Raw genomic sequence first — 18,246 nt, 5'->3', positions numbered from 1 at the left:
CCTACACCTATGTGGTGCAGTTTACCAGGCTTCACCTGTGCGCCATGTAAGGGTGATTGAGATCAATGTATCTACATGGCAGACACCACAAAGACATGTTGGTCATGATTCCTCAGGAAGTCCTCTCCTAGTTAGTTAGAAGGACTATATACACTTGTGCAGTGGAGTGCCATGCTCTCTCTCTTCCCAACAAGATGCTGGTGACAGTTGCATCGAGTAGGATGAGGTTTCATCTATGCCGCCTTAGGACTCAGAGCCTCTAGGAAACAAATCTTCACATAAACACACTGGAGCTGAAAGCTGTTTAACTAGCAGGCACTGCTTTCCTTCTAGTACCCCTGCGTACCATAATACAGGAGCTGACAGACAACATCACAGCAGGATATTATATCAGCAAGCAAGGAGGGGCCATTCTGCTTGGAAGCAATCTGCTTTGGGGATTGGTGTATCAGTCACCAAGTTGCACATATGGCTCCACACCTCCCAGGTCTACAAAACACCTTAGGATACTCAAATAGACCTCTTTGCATCAGCCCACAACAATAAGTGTTGTAGATTCTGCTCCAGAGGGGGAGCCAGCCCCAGCTCCCTGTAGGATGCCTTCCTGATCCCATGGTCACCAGGACTCATGTGTACCCACCCTCCAATCTTTTTGATAATGAGGATCCTGTGAAAGAGCCTGTCAGCAGAATTTCAAATGCACTCGGATGTGATTATGAAAACAGAAAGCCAAGTCCTGCACTCACACCCAGCATTGCTCCATCTCATGGCCTGGATGCTAGGTTGCTGACATCCTCAGACACATCATTTGCAGACTTTAGTAGTTCACATTTTAGTTTGCAGTATAAAAGACTCCATCAGAATGACTTACGCAGCTAATGGAAGAGGCTCTCTGTTTGGCTGATGCCATCTTGGATTACCTGCTAGCCCTAAAGCATTCAACTCTCTCCAACAGCTGCATAGTCATACATCTGGCAGCTAACTCTGCTCATCACGTCTAGATGAAGGCGGTGCTGTCTTCCCTGACCCGACAGTGGCTAAGTTTCTCAAAGGATTCTTTCATGACTTCCCACCTGTTAGACACTCCATCTTCTTGGGACCTCAACATTTTTTAATAGGATTGTTGGGACTTCCCTTTAAACCTTTGGCAACGTATGTCCATTAAGACTGCCTTCTTATTGGCTATAACCTCAGCAGATGGAGAGGCGACATCTAAGCCTTTATGGTGGGATAATCCAATACAGTGTTCCACAAAGACACAGTGACTCTAAGGCTACGTTTACTGTTCAGTTAGAGATACCCATGCTAGCTCTCACTGAGCTAGACTGCTAAAAATAAAGTGTAACTTTGGTAGAATGGGCAGTGGTAAGCAGTGGCACAGGCTAGTCGCCCTGAGAACAAACTTGCCTGGACCCCGTGGATATTTATTTGGGGTGGATAGCTCATGCTGCTGCTCACCATTACCTGTGTTACCACAGATACACTCTTATTTTTAGGCACTAGCTCTATGAGAGCTAGCACAAATATGTCTACTTGAATGAGAATCTCACACACCCCAGCTCCAAGTATAGACATAGGCTTAGTCCTCACCCTAATTTCTTACCTAAAGTGGTCTCTGATTTTCTTTTCAACCAGATGATCCATCTATCAGTTTCCTTCCTCAAATCTGATATTACTTGGTGGGGAAGCAAAACTTCCCACCTTCAGTGTTTTCAGATCTTTCCTACTTTCTGGACAGAACAAAGCCATTCAAGAGTTCTCCGAGACTGTTTCTGTATTTGTTGACAGGATGAGAGGTCAACCAATATTCACCCGAAAGATGCTGAAATAGATCTTGGACTATTAAACATGTTATACAATAGACCATTTGGATTCACTTGGGCAGATGAGGACCCATTCCACCAGAGATGTGGGCAAAACATCTTGAAGAACCACACTTACTATAGGGTGAATAACCATTGTTTCTGGTTCCCTAATCCACAGCATTCTTCTCCATTCATAGATTATAAAGCCAGAGGGGACCACAGTTATTATCTAGGCTGACCAGTTGTATAACAGGTCTGAGGAAGTCCTTGAATTAATTCCTCTTTGAACTAGAGCATAACCTTAAAACAAATCTGTGGCAAGTTGCTCTAATGATTGATTACGCTCACCGTTAAACATTTTCACTTTATTTCCAGTCTGAATTTGCTTAGTTTCAACTTCCAGACATTGGATCCTTTTATACCTTCTTTGTCTGTTAGCTGTATCATATTCTTAGTCTCTGGTTTCATGTCCCTATCATAATGCCTGCTTCTATAATATGGAGCAGGAGCTACATTCTTAGTTTGTGTAAATAACATTTTCCTTCAGGTACAGGAATACTATCTTTTCCTCTCTGTTTTCTGATAATACTGAAGTGTCCCAATTAATTTAAGCCCCTTCTGCCACCTTGAAATACAGTTATATTACTGATTAGGAAATTTACAAACATCTTCTTTCTACAGTTATGGTTTTGTTAAATACCGTAGCAGAGTCAGAGTGCCTGTAGAACATATTTAACCTCTAAACTCTAAAGAAAAAATGCTGGTTTTACAGTACAATATGCTATGATCTGAAAAAGTATATAATATCGCTTTGCATATACACTACAGCTTAGCTTATTTTTTTAAGGTTTTCTTCCACCTTTTTAATGGTTTGCAAGAACTTTGAACTCTGTCTTCAAGGTCCAGTTAAAATATATTTTAAATGCTCATTGAGATTGAAAAAAATGTTCAGAGTTCTCTTCTGAGAGTTTGGGAAGATATTTTGGAATAACGTAATTGTATGGAATGTTTTGTAATTGTGTTGGCTTTTAGGAATTTGTTACTTCCTGCTCATTGAAGAGCTGAGGGTGATGTGATATCAGGCACCTGAGGTATTGGTAGGTCTGGATTAAGGTAACCCAGGGCTATAAAAACGTTGTGACATGGGGCCCTCTATAGCTCTGTCCCCAATCTGTGGCTCTGGCCCCTGCAGTGGCAATGATGTGGAGACCTCTCCCCTCCTCTATAGACGGGGCAGCAGTATGAAGCTCCCCCAGAGCAATATGTCTTGGACTTAATATCCCATTGAGATGCATGGTACAGTTCTCACTTCTGAGAGCTGTTGTTTCTGGCTGTCTGCAGACTCAGACATCATCACATTCGTTATACTCAGTTATACTTAGTTATACATTTTCAAGCAAGGATGAAATAAATTAGGGTTTCGGCATGTGTTCTGCTGGAAGCACAGACCTCTAAGAATGGCAATGTAGTGATGCAAATATTATCATCTGTTGTTTTGGTGGGGAGGAGGGCGTGAGGAGGAAGCAGCAGCACTACTAGCAATTGAAATACAAATATGATATTTCCTTTCATCCAACTCTTAAAAGTATAGGGGTGACTGTTAATGCCAAAACATTTATTCTGAATTTAGGGGGAGTTCAGATCTGGATATAAAATTCAGAGCTCTGTTCTATTGCTATATAAGGGTCCAAAATTGGGCCACCAAATCCAAACACTCCCCAACTTTGGCACATTTGGATTCTCAGCTGAACTCCATGGCTAAGAACCATCTCTGCTTCAAAGGAATCTGCTACTCCTTTTAACTGAGCCTGCTGTGCTCTGATTGGTTGCTTCCCTGCAGCCTTTCTAGGTCTGGAGGTTCCACTTTCACTGCTCCTTTCCTGGGCCAAGGTGTGGTAGGACCATGGGGGCTCAAAGGACCTGGTACACCCCATCATGCACAGTTTTATCATTTTTTGAAATGTTACATTCCAAAAGTTATAAAATAAAAATATTAAATAATACTCTTTAAAACGGTGTGATTGAGTAAAACAAAATAAAAACCATCACACAGCCTTCTACAGTCTGGCTCCATGCTCAAGCAGGGTTCCCTGGTTGATGTGATGTGATTATATGTTTCAAGCTGTAACCATTGAAAATAAAATGTTCAATTTCTAGAAAAAATAACTGTTGTATGAGTGTAATGCTTGCTGATATTAGTTCACTGACAGCTTCACTTGTTTTCAAACCCCATATATTTAGGGTTGTGGAGAGTTAGATTGATGTCTCTTTTCCGTCAGATGTCATATTCATTAACTGTATTGTGCAAGCAGAGTGTTAAATTGAAAAGGTGACTTGCCAAGTGACAGTGTTTTGATGTGATGTCCCAAACTATTAATATATGGTAAAAGGGTTTTTTTTTATTTGCTCAGTCAGTTTTTTGGAACACAATGTTTTTGTGTGCAAAATACTGCTACGAATGTTTTCTGAATTAAAACTTTTAGCTGGAATGTTCCCCACCTGCATTAGCTAATGGATAGTGAAATGTGGAGTTCCATAGTTACTTTGTAATATGACGTTTGTAAATGAGATACACCAAAGGAATATGAACTCTATTAACAAAAGCTGATTTTTTGTGTGATCACATTAATATAGGGACTGAACTTCCTGGTTTTTAGTTTTAGACAATATTGTCAGCACTAAAACATTATACCTTCTGGATGATATTACTATGTAAAATAAATATATGTTATAAAGCAAAATTGGCATATATCTTAAGGCCTTCTTGTGTGTTTTCACAAAAAGAAAAGGAGTACTTGTGGCACCTTAGAGACTAACCAATTTATTTGAGCATAAGCTTTCGTGAGCTACAGCTCACTTCATCTAAATAGCATTGCCAATAAGAGGCAGCATTTACTGTGGAGAAAACAAGAAAAGTTTAAAATATATTATTGTATGTAAGATAAGAAATTACAAAAATAATTTTTATGTTTGCAAACATTGGTTGGGTTGCATGCATCATATATAATTTTATTTATAAAAACATTAATTTACAGAATGTGTGCATCTTAGTGAATTTTATTTTAGTTTGGAATCAAACCAGAAAGGACAAAAAGAAAAAAGCAACCACTACAATCTGCAAAGATGTTTACTGAGTAACAATCTTGTTGTGGGTTATGATCAGCTCAGTGTTGATGGTTCTTTGATTATGGTATCTACCATAATCTGATTGATACAGGAGATTTATTATGTTGTATTTGTAATAATTTTAAAGGGTCATAATCAAGATCAAAGAGTAGAATACAATGAAATTTTGGTTGATGGAGGAATCAAGTTTTGAGGCAATTGAAGAAAACTGTCCAAAGATGGAAATAGGAGATTTCTCAGATGTGGCTGGTTTTATGTCACTTGCTCCTTTTCTTTCTCTCCCATCCCCTCAGATGTATGTTTTGGAAATGGGACAGGAGATAGGTGGAGCAGAAATGCAACTTGCTTTGGTGATCCTTGCCTGGCAAACTGATCCTGCAAGGAGACTTCTCTGACTGTTGTAATTTAGGGTAGCCTTTAGGTTTGTCCTTTGTTTGTTTCAACTCCCAGCCTACTCCAGGACTGGAGGATCAGAAAAGTAGTTTTACACACCTTTCTCCCCCATTTCCTTTGTGCACTTTGTGCGCATCTCCACTGGATTCAAGGATCTGATCCTTTAAAAAGGGAAGTTACACAGTTCAGACTATGATATTAGGTTATCTTGTGTCATGACAAATAATAAGACTGACTTTATACAGTGTATTTTCATATAATTTAATTTTATCATAAGCATATTTTACATAATATCTAAGAAATAAAATAAATTTTATGACTTTTTGTTTGGACAGCTACCCAAGAATGCCTCAGAAAAGGAAGGAACTTCTGTTTAACATTGTATCAACTCAAACGTCTTTCTCAGCTTATAAAACTCTTTTTGTTTATGGAAGAAAGAGTTGAAGAACTCTCTGCAGAAATTCTGTTATTGCCTTGTTTCACTGAGAAGAACAAAAATGTTCAAGGTAATGTGTAATTTTCCTCACATACTGTTTTCTTTTCAGTTTGTAGAAAAGAATCACTTTGTATGAATTCCAAATTAAATTAAATTTGCAGGATTATGAAAATAAATTGCTGTATGTTTGCATTTTTCCTCCAATCTCCCACCATATAAACAAATATCTTGCAACATCTCATTAAATATGTATTTAAAATAATGTAGATGTACATTTAAATTGTAGATTTTGTGGGAAAGAATTGATACTTGTATGTAAAAGATGTGATTATATTATAATTATTTCTGATAATGGAGTGAAATACGCTGGTGTTGCCTAACAAACATTTTGTATGTATATATATAAAAACAAAATATATGGCAGTTTCCACTGCTGTGAATATTCCTGAGCTTGTTCCATGGAGGCTGCAATTTCAGTGGGGAAAAGCACTGAACTTTGAACATTAATTTTAGGTCAATGTAATGTGCATTTAAAATAGTTTTCATGTAAATGTAGTTGTTTTAATTTATAGCTTGATCCTGCAAACACTACTGAGTTGTTCCATTGACTTCAGTGGGACATCTCATAGCAATAAGCACTTTGCCCAGAAGTAAATATTTGCAGAATCAGGTCTTTATTTCCCTTTCTTTATTTTATTGCTGGACTATCTCCAGAAATATCAGATGAAGAAAAGGTGTAACCCTGCAAAATGGCAAATGAGATGAAGAAAATCCACCAGCTGAGAAAATGGTGTGCCTATAATATGTTCCCCTTCCCAGCTTCTTTACCTAATGCACTTATTAGGGTATGTCTACACTACGAAATTAGGTCAAATTTAAGAAGTTGATTTTTAGGAAGCAATTTTATACAGTCGATTGTGTGTGTCCCCACTAAGCGCATTAAGTCGGCGAAGTGCATCCACAGTACTGTGGCTAGCATCGACTTTCGGAGTGTTGCACTGTGGGTAGCTATCCCACAGTTTCAGCAGTCTCCGCTGCCCATTAGAATTCTGGGTTGACTTCCCAATGCCTGATGGGGAAAAAACATTGTTGCAGGTGGTTTTGGGTACATGTCGTCAGTTGTCCCTCTCTCCGTGAAAGTAACGGCAGACAATCGTTTCATGCCTTTTTTCCGTGCAGATGCCATACTTCTGTCAGCAGACAGTGCAGTCGGACTGCTAACTGTCATCATCCACTGCTTCCACTGCCACTCTGCTCTCCTGCATACCATAGCAAGCATGGAGCCCGCTCAGCTCACTGCTGCTGTTGTGAGCATTGTAAACACCTCGCGCATTATCCTGCAGTATGAGCAGAACCTGCAAAAGCAGGTGAGGAGGCGATGACAGTGCGATTACGATAATGATGAGGACATGGACACAGATTTCTCTCAAAGCATGGGACCCAGCAATTTGGACATCATGGTGGTAATGGGACAGGTTGAGTCTATGAGGTTCATGCCATGGAATGCTGATTCTGGGCCCGGGAAACAAGCAAAGACTGGTGGAATGGCACAGTGTTGCAGGTCTGGGATGATTCCCAGTGACTGCAAAATTTTCACATGTGTAAGGGCATTTTCATGGAACTCTGTGACTTGCTTTCCCCTGCCCTGAAGCGCAAGAATACCAAGATGACAGCAGCCCTCACAGTTGAGAAGTGAGTGGTGATAGCCCTCTGGAAGCCTGCAACACCAGACAGCTACCGGTCAGTCGGGAATCAATTTGGAGTGGGCAAATCTACTGTGGGGACTGCTGTGATCCAAGTAGCCAATGCAATCACCGAGCTGCTGCTATCAAGGGTAGTGACTCTGGGAAATGTGCAGGCCATAGTGGATGGCTTTGCTGCAATGGGATTCCCTAACTGTGGTGGGGCCATAGATGGAACCCATATCCCTATCTTGGGACCGGACTACCTTGGCAGCCAGTACATAACCGCAAGGGGTACTTTTCAATGGTGCTGCAAGCACCAGTGCATCACAAGGGACGTTTCACCGACATCAATGTGGGATGGCCGGGAAAGGTGCATGACACTCGCATCTTCAGGAACTCTGGTCTGTTTGAACAGCTGCAAGAAGGAACTTACTTTCCAGACCAGAAAATTACCCTTGGGGATGTTGAAATGCCATAGTTATCCTTGGGGAACCAGCCTACCCCTTAATGTCCTGGCTCATGAAGCTGTACACAGGCACCCTGGACAGTAGTAAGGATCAGTTCAGCTATAGGCTGAGCAAGTGCAGAATGGTAGTAGAATCTGCATTTGGACGTTTAAAAGCACACTGGCACAGTTTACTGACTTGGTTAGACCTCAGCGAAACCAGTATTCCCATTATTATTGCTGCTTGCTGTGTGCTCCACAATATCTGTGAGAGTAAGGGAGAGACGTTTATGGCGGGGTTGGAGGTTAAGGCAAATTGCCTGGCAGCCGATTACGTGCAGCCAGACACCAGGGTGATTACAAGAGCACAGCTGGGCACCCTGCGCATCAGAGAAGCTTTGAAAACTAGTTTCATGACTGTCCAGGCTACGGTGTGGTAGTTCTGTTTGTTTCTTCTTGATGAAAACCCGCTCCCTTAGTTGACTCTACTTCCCTGTAAGCCAACCGACCTCCCACCTTCGATCACCGCTTTTAGAGGCAATAAAGTCATTATTATTTCAAAGTCATGCATTCTTCATCACACAAATAGGGGGAAAACTCAGAAGGTAGCCTGGAGGGGTGGGTGAGGAGGGAAGCACCGGGTGGGGTGGTGAATGAGGGGAGGAGGGGAGGACAAGGCCACACTACAGTTCAAAACTTATTGAATGATATCCTTCTCTTGCTTGCGCAATCATCTGGGATGGAGTGGCTGAGTGCCCGTAGCCTTCCTCCCCCCCCCCCCCCCCGCATTCTTGGGCATCTGGGTGAGGAGGATATGGAACTTGGGGAGGAGGACAGGCAGTTATACAGGGGCTGCAGTGGTGGTCTGTGCTCCTGCTGCCTTTCCTGCAGCTCCTCCAGATGCCTAAGCATGTCAGTTTGCTCATCCGTTAGCCTCAGCATTGCATCCTGCCTCCTCTCACCATGCTCCTCCTCCTTCTCATTGCGTTCATTTAATGCTTTCCTGGACTTTGCCATTGTTTGCTTCCACACGTTCTGCTGAGCTCTTTCAATCTGGAAAGACTGCATGAGCTCTGAGAACATGTCATCATGAGTGCATTTTTTTCGCTTTCTAATCTGTGCTAGCCTCTGGGACGGAGATGATAGGGGGATCGTAGAAACATTTGTAGCTGCGGGAGGAAAAAAAGGGAGAGTAGTATTTAAAAAGATACATTTTAGAGAACAAAGGGAGCACTATTTCATACTGAATCAAGTGATTCACATCACATAGCACATGTGCTTTTGGTACAAGGTCACATTTTGCCTCTTATATTTGAGTGTCTGCTGGTTTGGTATGAGACATCACACACACTTGGCTGGGCAATAGAATTTGGCTTTCAGGCGGCCATGGTAAGGCAAAGGGTTTCGGCTTCTTCAATCTTCGTAACATGTGGGAACGGTTTCAAACAGCAGCGCCCTCCTTTCCCATACCAAGCAAAGCCCATTGAGTTGGCCATTTAAAAGGAGGGGCTGTGGTTTTCGGGTGAATGTGTAGCATCATCCCAGTTCCTGGCTGCCGGGGAGAAGGGATTCTCCACTTGCCTGCTGTGTACTATCCTCAACCTCCTCTTCCTCCTCATCTTCCTCATCCACAGAATCCTCATCCCTGTTGTGTGAGATTCCCCCCTTGCAGGTGTCCACAGACAGTGGTGGGTTTGTCCTAGGGCCCCCCCGGCTAGAATTGCATGCAGCACATCATAGAAGTGGCATGTATGGGGCTCTGACTCGGAGCAACCGTTTGCATCCTTTGTTTTTTGGTAGGCTTGCCTCAGCTCCTTAACTTTCACACGGCACTGCTGTGTGTCCCTGTTGTAGCCTCTGCCCATACTGACCTTGGAGATTTTGGCAAATATACTGGCATTTCATCTTTTGGAACGGAGTTCTGCCTGCACGGATTCTTCTCCCCATACAGCAATCAGATCCAGTACCTTCTGTCCTCCTCCCCGATGAGTTGATTAGCACTGAAATCAACCTTGCTGGGTCCATTAGCACTGAAATCAACCTTGGGGTAGTGTGGACGCAATTCAACGGTATTGGCCTCCAGGAGCTATCCCAGAGTGCTCCATTGTGATCGCTCTGGACAGCACTCTCAACTCAGATGCACTGGCCAGGTAGACAGGAAAAGCCCCGGGAACTTTTGAATTTCATTTCCTGTTTGGCCAGCGTGGCGAGCTCATCAGCACAGGTGACCATGCAGAGCTCTTCAGCACAGGTGACCATGTAGTCCCAGAATCGCAAAAGAGCTCCAGCATGGATCAAACGGGAGGTACTGGATCTGATCGCTGTTTGGGGAGAGGAATCCATTCGAAAAGATGAAATGCCAAAATATTTGAAAAAAACTCCAAGGGCATGAAGGACAGAGGCTATAACAGGGACCATGTGAAACTTAAGGAGCTCAGGCAAGCCTACCAAAGAAGCAGAGAGGCAAACGGTCAGAGCCCCAGACATGCCGCTTCTATGATGAGCTGCATGCCATTCTAGGGGGTCCCCCTACAACTACCCCAGCCCTGTGCATGGACTCTGTCAGTGGACTCTCATGCAACAGGGATGTGGATTTTGGGGATGAGGAGGAGGAGGAGGAGGTTGAAGCACAGCAAGCAAGTGGAGAAACCGTTTTCCCCAACAGCCAGAAACTGTTTCTCACCCTGGACCTAGTACCCTCCCAACCCACCAAACGCAGGCTCCTGGACCTAGAAGGCGGAGAAGGGACCTCTGGTGAGTGTACCTTTGTAAATATAGTACACAGTTTAAAAGCAAGCGTGTTTAATGATTAATTTGCCTTGAAGACTTGGGATGCATTTGGGGCCAGTACAGCTACTGGAAAAGTCTGTTAACATGTCTGGGGATGGAGCGGAAATCCTCCAGGGACATCTCAGTGAAGGTCTCCTGGATGTACTCCCAAAGCCTTTGCAAAAGGTTTCTGGGGAGGGCAGCCTTATTCCGTCTTGCATGGTAGGACATTTTATCACGGCAGGCCAGCAGCATGTAGTCTGGAATCATTGCATAACAAAGCATGGCAGCATATGGTCCTGGTCTTTGCTGGCATTCAAGCAACATCCGTTCTTTATCTCTCTGTGTTATCCTCAGGAGAGTGATATCATTCATGGTCACCTGGTTGAAACAGGGAAATTTTATTAAGAGGACTGTCAAGGTTCCTTCCCCACTCTGAACTCTAGGGTACAGATGTGGGGACCTGAATGAAAGATCCCCTAAGCTTATCCTTACCAGCTTAGGTTAAAAACTTCCTCAAGTTACAAACTTTGCCTTGTCCTTGAACCCTATGCTGCCACCACCAAGCATATTAAACAAAGAACAGGGAAAGAGCCCTGGGGAAGGCTCGATAAAAATCCTCACCAATTTGCATAGGTGAACACAGACCCAAACCCTTGGATCTTAAGAACAATGAAAAAGCAATCAGGTTCTTAAAAGAAGAATTTTAATTCAAGAAAAAGTAAAAGAATCACCTCTGTAAAATCAGGATGGTAAATACCTTACAGGGTAATCAGATTCAAAACACAGAGAATCACTCTAGGCAAAACCTTAAGTTACAAAAAGACACAAAACAGGAATATACATTCCATTCAGCACAACCTACTTTACCAGCCATTTAACAAAAGGAAATCTAACGCATTTCTAGCTAGATTACTTACTAACTTAACAGAAGTTCTGAAGAGCATTCCTGACCTGGTCCCAGCAAAAGCATCACACAGACAGACAGACCCTTTGTCCTGGGGGATCAAACTGATATGCTCCAGTGTACGGTAGAGATGCAGGAAAGGCAGCAGGAGCACAGACTGCCACTGCAGCCCCTGTGTAACCAACTGCCCTCCTCCCCAAGTTCCATAGCCTCTTCACCCAGATGCCCAAGAACGCGGTGTGGGGGCCTCCGGGCACCCAACCACTCCACCCCAGAGGACTGCCCAAGCAACAGAAAGCTGGCATCCAATAAGTTTTGAAGTGCAGTTTGGCCTTGTCCTTCCCTCCTTCTCCCGCCCCTCCCAGGTTACCTTGGCAGTTATCCCCCTATTTGTGTGACAAATTAAAAAAGAATGCATGAATTTGAAACAACAGTGACTTTATTGCCTCTGCAAGCGGTGATCAAATGGGGGAGGGGAGGTCGGTTGGCTTACAGGGAAGTAGAGTGAACCAAGGGGGGCGGGTTTCTATCAGGAAACAAACAGAATTGTCACACCGTATACTTGTCAGCCATGAAACTGGTTTTCAAAGCTTTTCTCATGCGCAGCGCACCCTGCCGTGCTCTTCTAACCGCTCTTCTAACTGGTGTCTGGCTGCGCGTAATCAGTGGCCAGACGATTTGCCTCAACCTCCCACCCTGCTGTAAACATCTCCCCCTTACTCTCACAGATATTGTGGAGCACACAGCAAGCAGTAATAACAATGGGAATATTGGTTTCACTGAGGTCTAACTGAGTGAGTGAGTAAACTGCGCCAGCGCGCTTTTAAACATCCAAATGCACATTCTGCCTCCATTCTGCACTTGCTCAGCCTATAGTTGAACAGCTCCTTACTACTGTCCAGGGTGCCTGTGTATGGCTTCATGAGCCATGGCATTAAGGGGTAGGCTGGGTCCCCAAGGATAACTATAGGCATTTCCACATCCCCAACGGTTATTTTCTGGTCTGGAAAGTAAGTTCCTTCCTGCAGCTGTTCAAACAGACCAGAGTTCCTGAAGATGCGAGCATCATGTACCTTTCCTGACCATCCCATGTTGATGTTGGTGAAACGCCCCTTGTGAACCACCAGTGCTTGCAGCATCATTGAAAAGTACCCCTTGCGGTTTATGTACTGGCTGCCTTGGTGCTCCGGTCCCAAGATAGGGATATGCGTTCCGTCTATCGCCCCACCACAGTTAGGGAATCCCATTGCAGCAAAGCCATCCACTATGACCTGCACATTTCCCAGAGTCACTACTCTTGATAGCAGCAGATCTTTGATTGCGTGGGCTACTTGCGTCACAGCAGCCCCCACAGTAGATTTGCCCACTCCAAATTGATTCCCGACTGACCCGTAGCTGTCAGGCATTGCAAGCTTCCAGAGGGCTATCACCACTCACTTGTGAACTGTGAGGGCTGCTCTCATCTTGGTATTCTTGTGCTTCAGGGCAGGGGAAAGCAAGTCACAAAGTTCCATGAAAGTGCCCTTACGCATACGGAAGTTTCACAGCCACTGGGAATCGTCCCAGACCTGCAACACTATGCGGTCCCACCAGTCTGTGCTTGTTTCCCGGCCCCAGAATTGGCATTCCATGGCATGAGCCTGCCCCATTGCCACCAGGATGTCCAAATTGCCAGGGCCTGTACTTTGAGAGAAGTCTGTGTCCATGTCCTCATCACTCTCCTCACTGCGCTGCCATTGCCTCCTTGCCTATTTTGCAGGTTCTGGATCTGCATATACTGCATGATAATGCTCATGGTGTTTAGAGCGGTTAGAACTGCCGCAGTGATCTGAGTGGGCTCCATGCTTTCTGTCATATGGCGTGAGCAGGAGAGCAGAGTGGCAGCGGAAGCAGCGGGTGGATGACAATGTGGACAGCAATATGGCGCCCGCACGGAAAAAGGCACGAAACAATTGTCAGCTGTTGCTTTCACGGAGGGAGCAAGGGGTAGGCTGGCAGCAGATGGTGCTGCTGGCTGGGAGAGCAGCCTAATGCAGAATGGCCCCGTCAAGGATTGAACTCACAACCCTGGGTTTAGCAGGCCCATGCTCAAACCACTGAGCTATCCCTCTGCCAATATTCCAGGCAGGACTGAATCTCCATTAGACAAAACTTAAAGAAGAGAATGACCTGAGCCACTCCCATTTATGCGCAGGAATCCCCGACAGACCTTACCGATGTCTGCCAGAAGCACCCATGTCTGCCCAGGCGCCCCAACCGACCTCACTGAGGCCGGCCAAGAGCACCCAGGAGATGACGAGGATGGCTACTAGTCGTACTGCACTATCTGCTGCCACAAGGCAATGAGCTGCTGCTGTGTAGCAATGCAATCCCACGTCTGCCAGCACCCAGGAGATGGATGGTGACAGTGAGCTGAGCGGGCTCCATGCTTGCAGTGGTATGGCGTCTGCACGGGTAACCCAGGAAAAAAGGCTCGAAAAAATTGTCTGCCGTTGCTATCAGGGAGGGAGGGGGGCCTGACGACATGTACCCTGAACCATCCGCGACATTGTTTTTTGCCCCATCAGGCATTGGGATCTCAACCCAGAATTCCAATGGGTGGCGGAGACTGCAGGAACTGTGGGATAGCTACCCACAGTGCAATGCTCTGGAAATCGATGCTGGCCTCGGTACTGTGGACGCACTCCGCCGACTTAATGGTTTTAAGTGGGGACACGCACAATCGACTGTATAAAATCCTTTTCTAAAAATTCGACTTCTATAAATTCGACCTAATTTTGTAGTGTACACATACCCTTAATCTTTCATACTTTCTCCCTGTTAGCAGGAAATGGTATGCCTTACTTAACTACATTAATTGTGAGTAGTATTGTTTCTGTTCTCTTGGATACAAGTGTAATTACTCTAAGAAACTCTGAACACAGGAAAACAACACGATTGTGTTTAACAAAATATATTTTGTACAGAAACATCTTTTATCTAGTTATTTAGAGCAATATATATTTTGAAAGAAGGAATGTTAACAAGAAAATGTTCTGTTTTCCATAAGGTATATGTAGGTCCTGACCCTGCAGACACTTACACCTAACCTTAACTTTACATAAAACTGTTGATGCAGAATGGTTTGAGCTTTCCTTTTCCTGAATTTTTCCACTCATTTATAATGACTGTCTCTATACTCATATTGTCTCCTAAGTGGTGTTTCTAGCTTCCATATCTGAGCAGGTGAGTGTCATTAGATCAGCTGAAGTGGCAGCATTCTGGGATGGAAGGCTCCCCTGGTTCCAAAGGAAGTACAAAATTTTGATCACCAATTAAAAAAATGTGATGATACATTTAATACAGATTAGGGCAGTGTGACTAGCTGACACCTTCATTTTCAGGCTTGCTGTTCTGATTAAGGTGATCTGGAATACTAAGAAGAAATATGAAGTGCAGGCATGGCCAGAGAAATAAGAAAACAGTGTTTGAGAAGTAAAAGTTGGCATTATCTTCAGTTCATATTGCCAGAAATCTCAGTTGTAGTGGCTACCTGAAAGATAATTTGATATGGGAGAATGAGAACTATGTTTACAGTTGTTCCAGCTTTCTGTCAAGAATCCAGAAGGGAAATAAGATCTTCTCTGTCAATGTCCTATATTATCCTGATTAATCTTGGTCACTGTCTCACTGATAAAGCCTTGATTAGAAGGACGGCTTAAATACACCTAACAAGTATACTTTATTTTAGGCTGGCAGATGTCATGCTTGTGGTATAGGACTGGGAAAGGTAACAGCCATCTTGTGTACTTTTTTGGAAGTATCTTCTTTCCTATTAGAGGGCTTAGAAAATAATTTACGTGTTAGCTCACTGAGAGTTTGCAGTAGCACTGTAGGTAATTTGAGGATTTGTGCAATAAATAATAAAAAAGCAAATATTGCACTGATGTGATGTTTTCCCAGACATCAAATAGAGTGAGGCCCTACATTTGTTTCTTTTTCCTCTTGGCTATATTGAGTATCTGTAGAGGCCCTTATTAGCCTTGTATTTAAGTCATACCAGGAAGTAACTGAACATTTTTTGACTGTTGTAATAACAAGTTTAGTTGTTCTTTGTTCAGAATATCATCTGGGGACTTCAGACTTGATATTTAGAACATTTGTAAAGTTCCATCAGAAATAAAGTAGTTCTTTGGACAGTTTCTCATTTCTCCCCCCCCCCCCCCGCCCCCCCAAGGTGGTATCTGAGTTTTATCTAAACCAGGAGGATTCTTGGCCCTCATTTTTCCCTAGACCCAGCGATGACAAAGAGCAATGGCTGCATAAATTGAATGTAAGAACACTTAGGGTTTATCTCAGAAGAATCAAAGATTTCAGATCTTCTGACAGATTGTTTGTACTCTTAGGGGGTCTTAAGAGGGGTCAAATGGCTTCTAAGAGTTCCTTAGCTAGATGGTTAAGGGATTGTATTAGGGAGGCGTATGTAGTTAAGGGTAAAGAGGCTCCCAGGGTTTGTAAAGCTCATTACACTAGTACTATAGCTGCTTCTTGGGCGGAGAGGTCGAAGGCTTCCACATTGGAAATTTGCAAGGTGGCCACCTGGGCTTCTCTTCATACTTTTTCATAGCATTATTGCTTGGATGTAGTCTCTTCCACAGATTCTGCTTTTGGTAGGAGGTTGCTTGTGAACCAAAAAAAGAACAGTGAAGAAAAGAAAGACATGTAGTTCACACTTCTAGCTGCCACAGGTTTCTTTGCAGAGTGAACAATGGAAAGCTTAGAAGATCAATTTAGGCGATTGAAAATAGATGTTACAGGGAAGTACTGCCCACCAGTACTCTCTGATGATAACCCCATGGCAGACAATAGCACCAAGGGACACATTGAACCAAAGTGAACTCTGTAGGGAGATGGCTGTAGAAATTGTACTGAGGTGATCTGGACAATTCTGTGACTTCAGTTTGAGAGTTCTGTGTCTGGAATCCTCTGGACTGTATTCAATAGGTTAAATCCCCCAAATTGTTTCACGCAGATGAACAAAAATGATCTATGTATTGCATTCTCTATTATAATTTATTTTCAGTATGCTTTTTAAATTCTTCATAGGTTTATTTCTTGACTACTTTATTTACAAACATTGCAAAGGCAGGTATTCCTCACTGAGGACTACATACATACCATGTTTTAAGCTTAAATTCAAAATATACTTCAATTATCCAATCACAGATAAGGAATCTGAAAAATGATTTAACTGATATAAGTACTTGATTTGTGCACCAACAACTCAACAATATATAGATTTTGCTTTTAGACTTGCTAAAACAATATACTTCTTAGAGGTGAATAAGCAAGAGGAATTTCTACCAAAAAGCATTTTTTGGGGAAAAGTCATAAACCACTAAAAATAGAATATGAAAGCGCTTTGACCATCAAATTGTAGTGTCAACAGAGCAAGTCAATATTTCTTATCTTTTTGAGAAAAGAAGCAGCATTTTTTCCTAGCAGATGCAGAATATATATTCCCTGCCCCAAGTATCTGCTCTTCCTTCCAGCAATGTCATTATGGTTTCAGAAAAAGGTAGGTTTGGCCATCAGGGCTCTCTAGTAGGAGGTGGATATAATTAACCCTTTCCTTGCTGGTCTTTCACCACACCTGCTCTCATCTATTTACATTCAATTGAAATCACTGGAATGTTCAGACATACCTAGTACATTCAGCATCACAGGAGGTGTGTTCTATTTGAAGGAACCTGGAACATTCAGTAGCAGTCAGGGTTAAGTGTGAGATCCTTATTTAGAATGAAGAATACACTGACAAATTGCATTTTCCTTCCATCTTTAAGATGCGTTTTCTCTCTTTCTTCTGGCTTTTCAGAAGCCTCTTGTTGAGACTTTTAAAAATCAAAAACATCTAACACACTTTCATCTTTCTCTCACCTTTTTTCCATTCCACTGAGAAAGGTGAACTTTGGACAGATCTGATAATGAGTTCCAAGAAAAGCTTTTCCAGTGGAGCGCTTTGAAACACCCTGGGCAACGTTGTCAAGCCCTTAGGTTTACAAGCTTTGCCTCAGGGGACCAAAAAGATTTGCAAAGGTCTTCCTTTCACAGTTTAAAAAGAAGAAATCTTTTACTTTACATCCTTTTCTAGAAAGCATAATAAAAGGAAAATAGGATCAAATTTACAAGGTGCATCATCTTAATAGACAGCGTTTGAAGTTGTACAGACTTCAGCAAGACAAATATGATCTTTGCTTTGGTCCCAAAGGTAGATGCAGCTATAGCTTCTGTAGTAAATATTTTTTTCCAAAGGAGCAAACTGACTGGAAGATGGAATTTACACTTAGAAAGACATATGAGTTTTACTTTGAGATGTATATTTCCTCTGTTTGGTATGCTAGAACAAATGATGGAGCACAGAATCTAGGAGGACTTCAAATCTATCATTACGAAAATATTTTTGTTTTTTTCTTTTTATTTATGATGTTTCTGTTGATATTCTTCATTTTCTTCAGAATCTATTATCTCTAGTGGAGTTAAAATAAAAATCCTGGCTGAGTCCATATCAGATAGATGGGCAATCCAACCTGCAGGTAGTTTTGGTTGTAGTATTATTTACCTTGCTAACAATTATTTTTGAGGATGTTGAAAGGATCTGTGTTAGGTCCAGTCTTCAGTAATGACCTAGACAAGGGAGAACA

General features: G+C 42.8%; 1 protein-coding gene across 15 annotated transcripts in view; it reads left to right on the top strand.

The window, feature by feature from the left end:
- KIAA0825 (KIAA0825 ortholog) overlaps positions 1–18,246 on the top strand; it is a 413,723-nt gene that overhangs the window by 145,134 nt on the left and 250,343 nt on the right. For 14 of the 15 annotated variants that reach the window (XM_048849271.2, XM_048849272.2, XM_075128575.1 and 11 more), the window contains one exon: positions 5,660–5,830. In XM_048849271.2, coding sequence (XP_048705228.2) covers positions 5,660–5,830 — 171 coding nt within the window. Of the gene's footprint in view, positions 1–5,659; positions 5,831–13,760; positions 15,692–18,246 lie in introns of those variants that run through there. The other variant, XM_048849284.2, reaches the window with a different exon arrangement.

Source organism: Caretta caretta, chromosome 5 (assembly GCF_965140235.1).
Source record: "Caretta caretta isolate rCarCar2 chromosome 5, rCarCar1.hap1, whole genome shotgun sequence".
NCBI classification, from domain to species: domain Eukaryota; kingdom Metazoa; phylum Chordata; order Testudines; family Cheloniidae; genus Caretta; species Caretta caretta.
The sequence above is the reverse complement of the archived record's forward strand: the minus strand, read 5'-3'. Positions and strand labels throughout refer to the sequence as shown.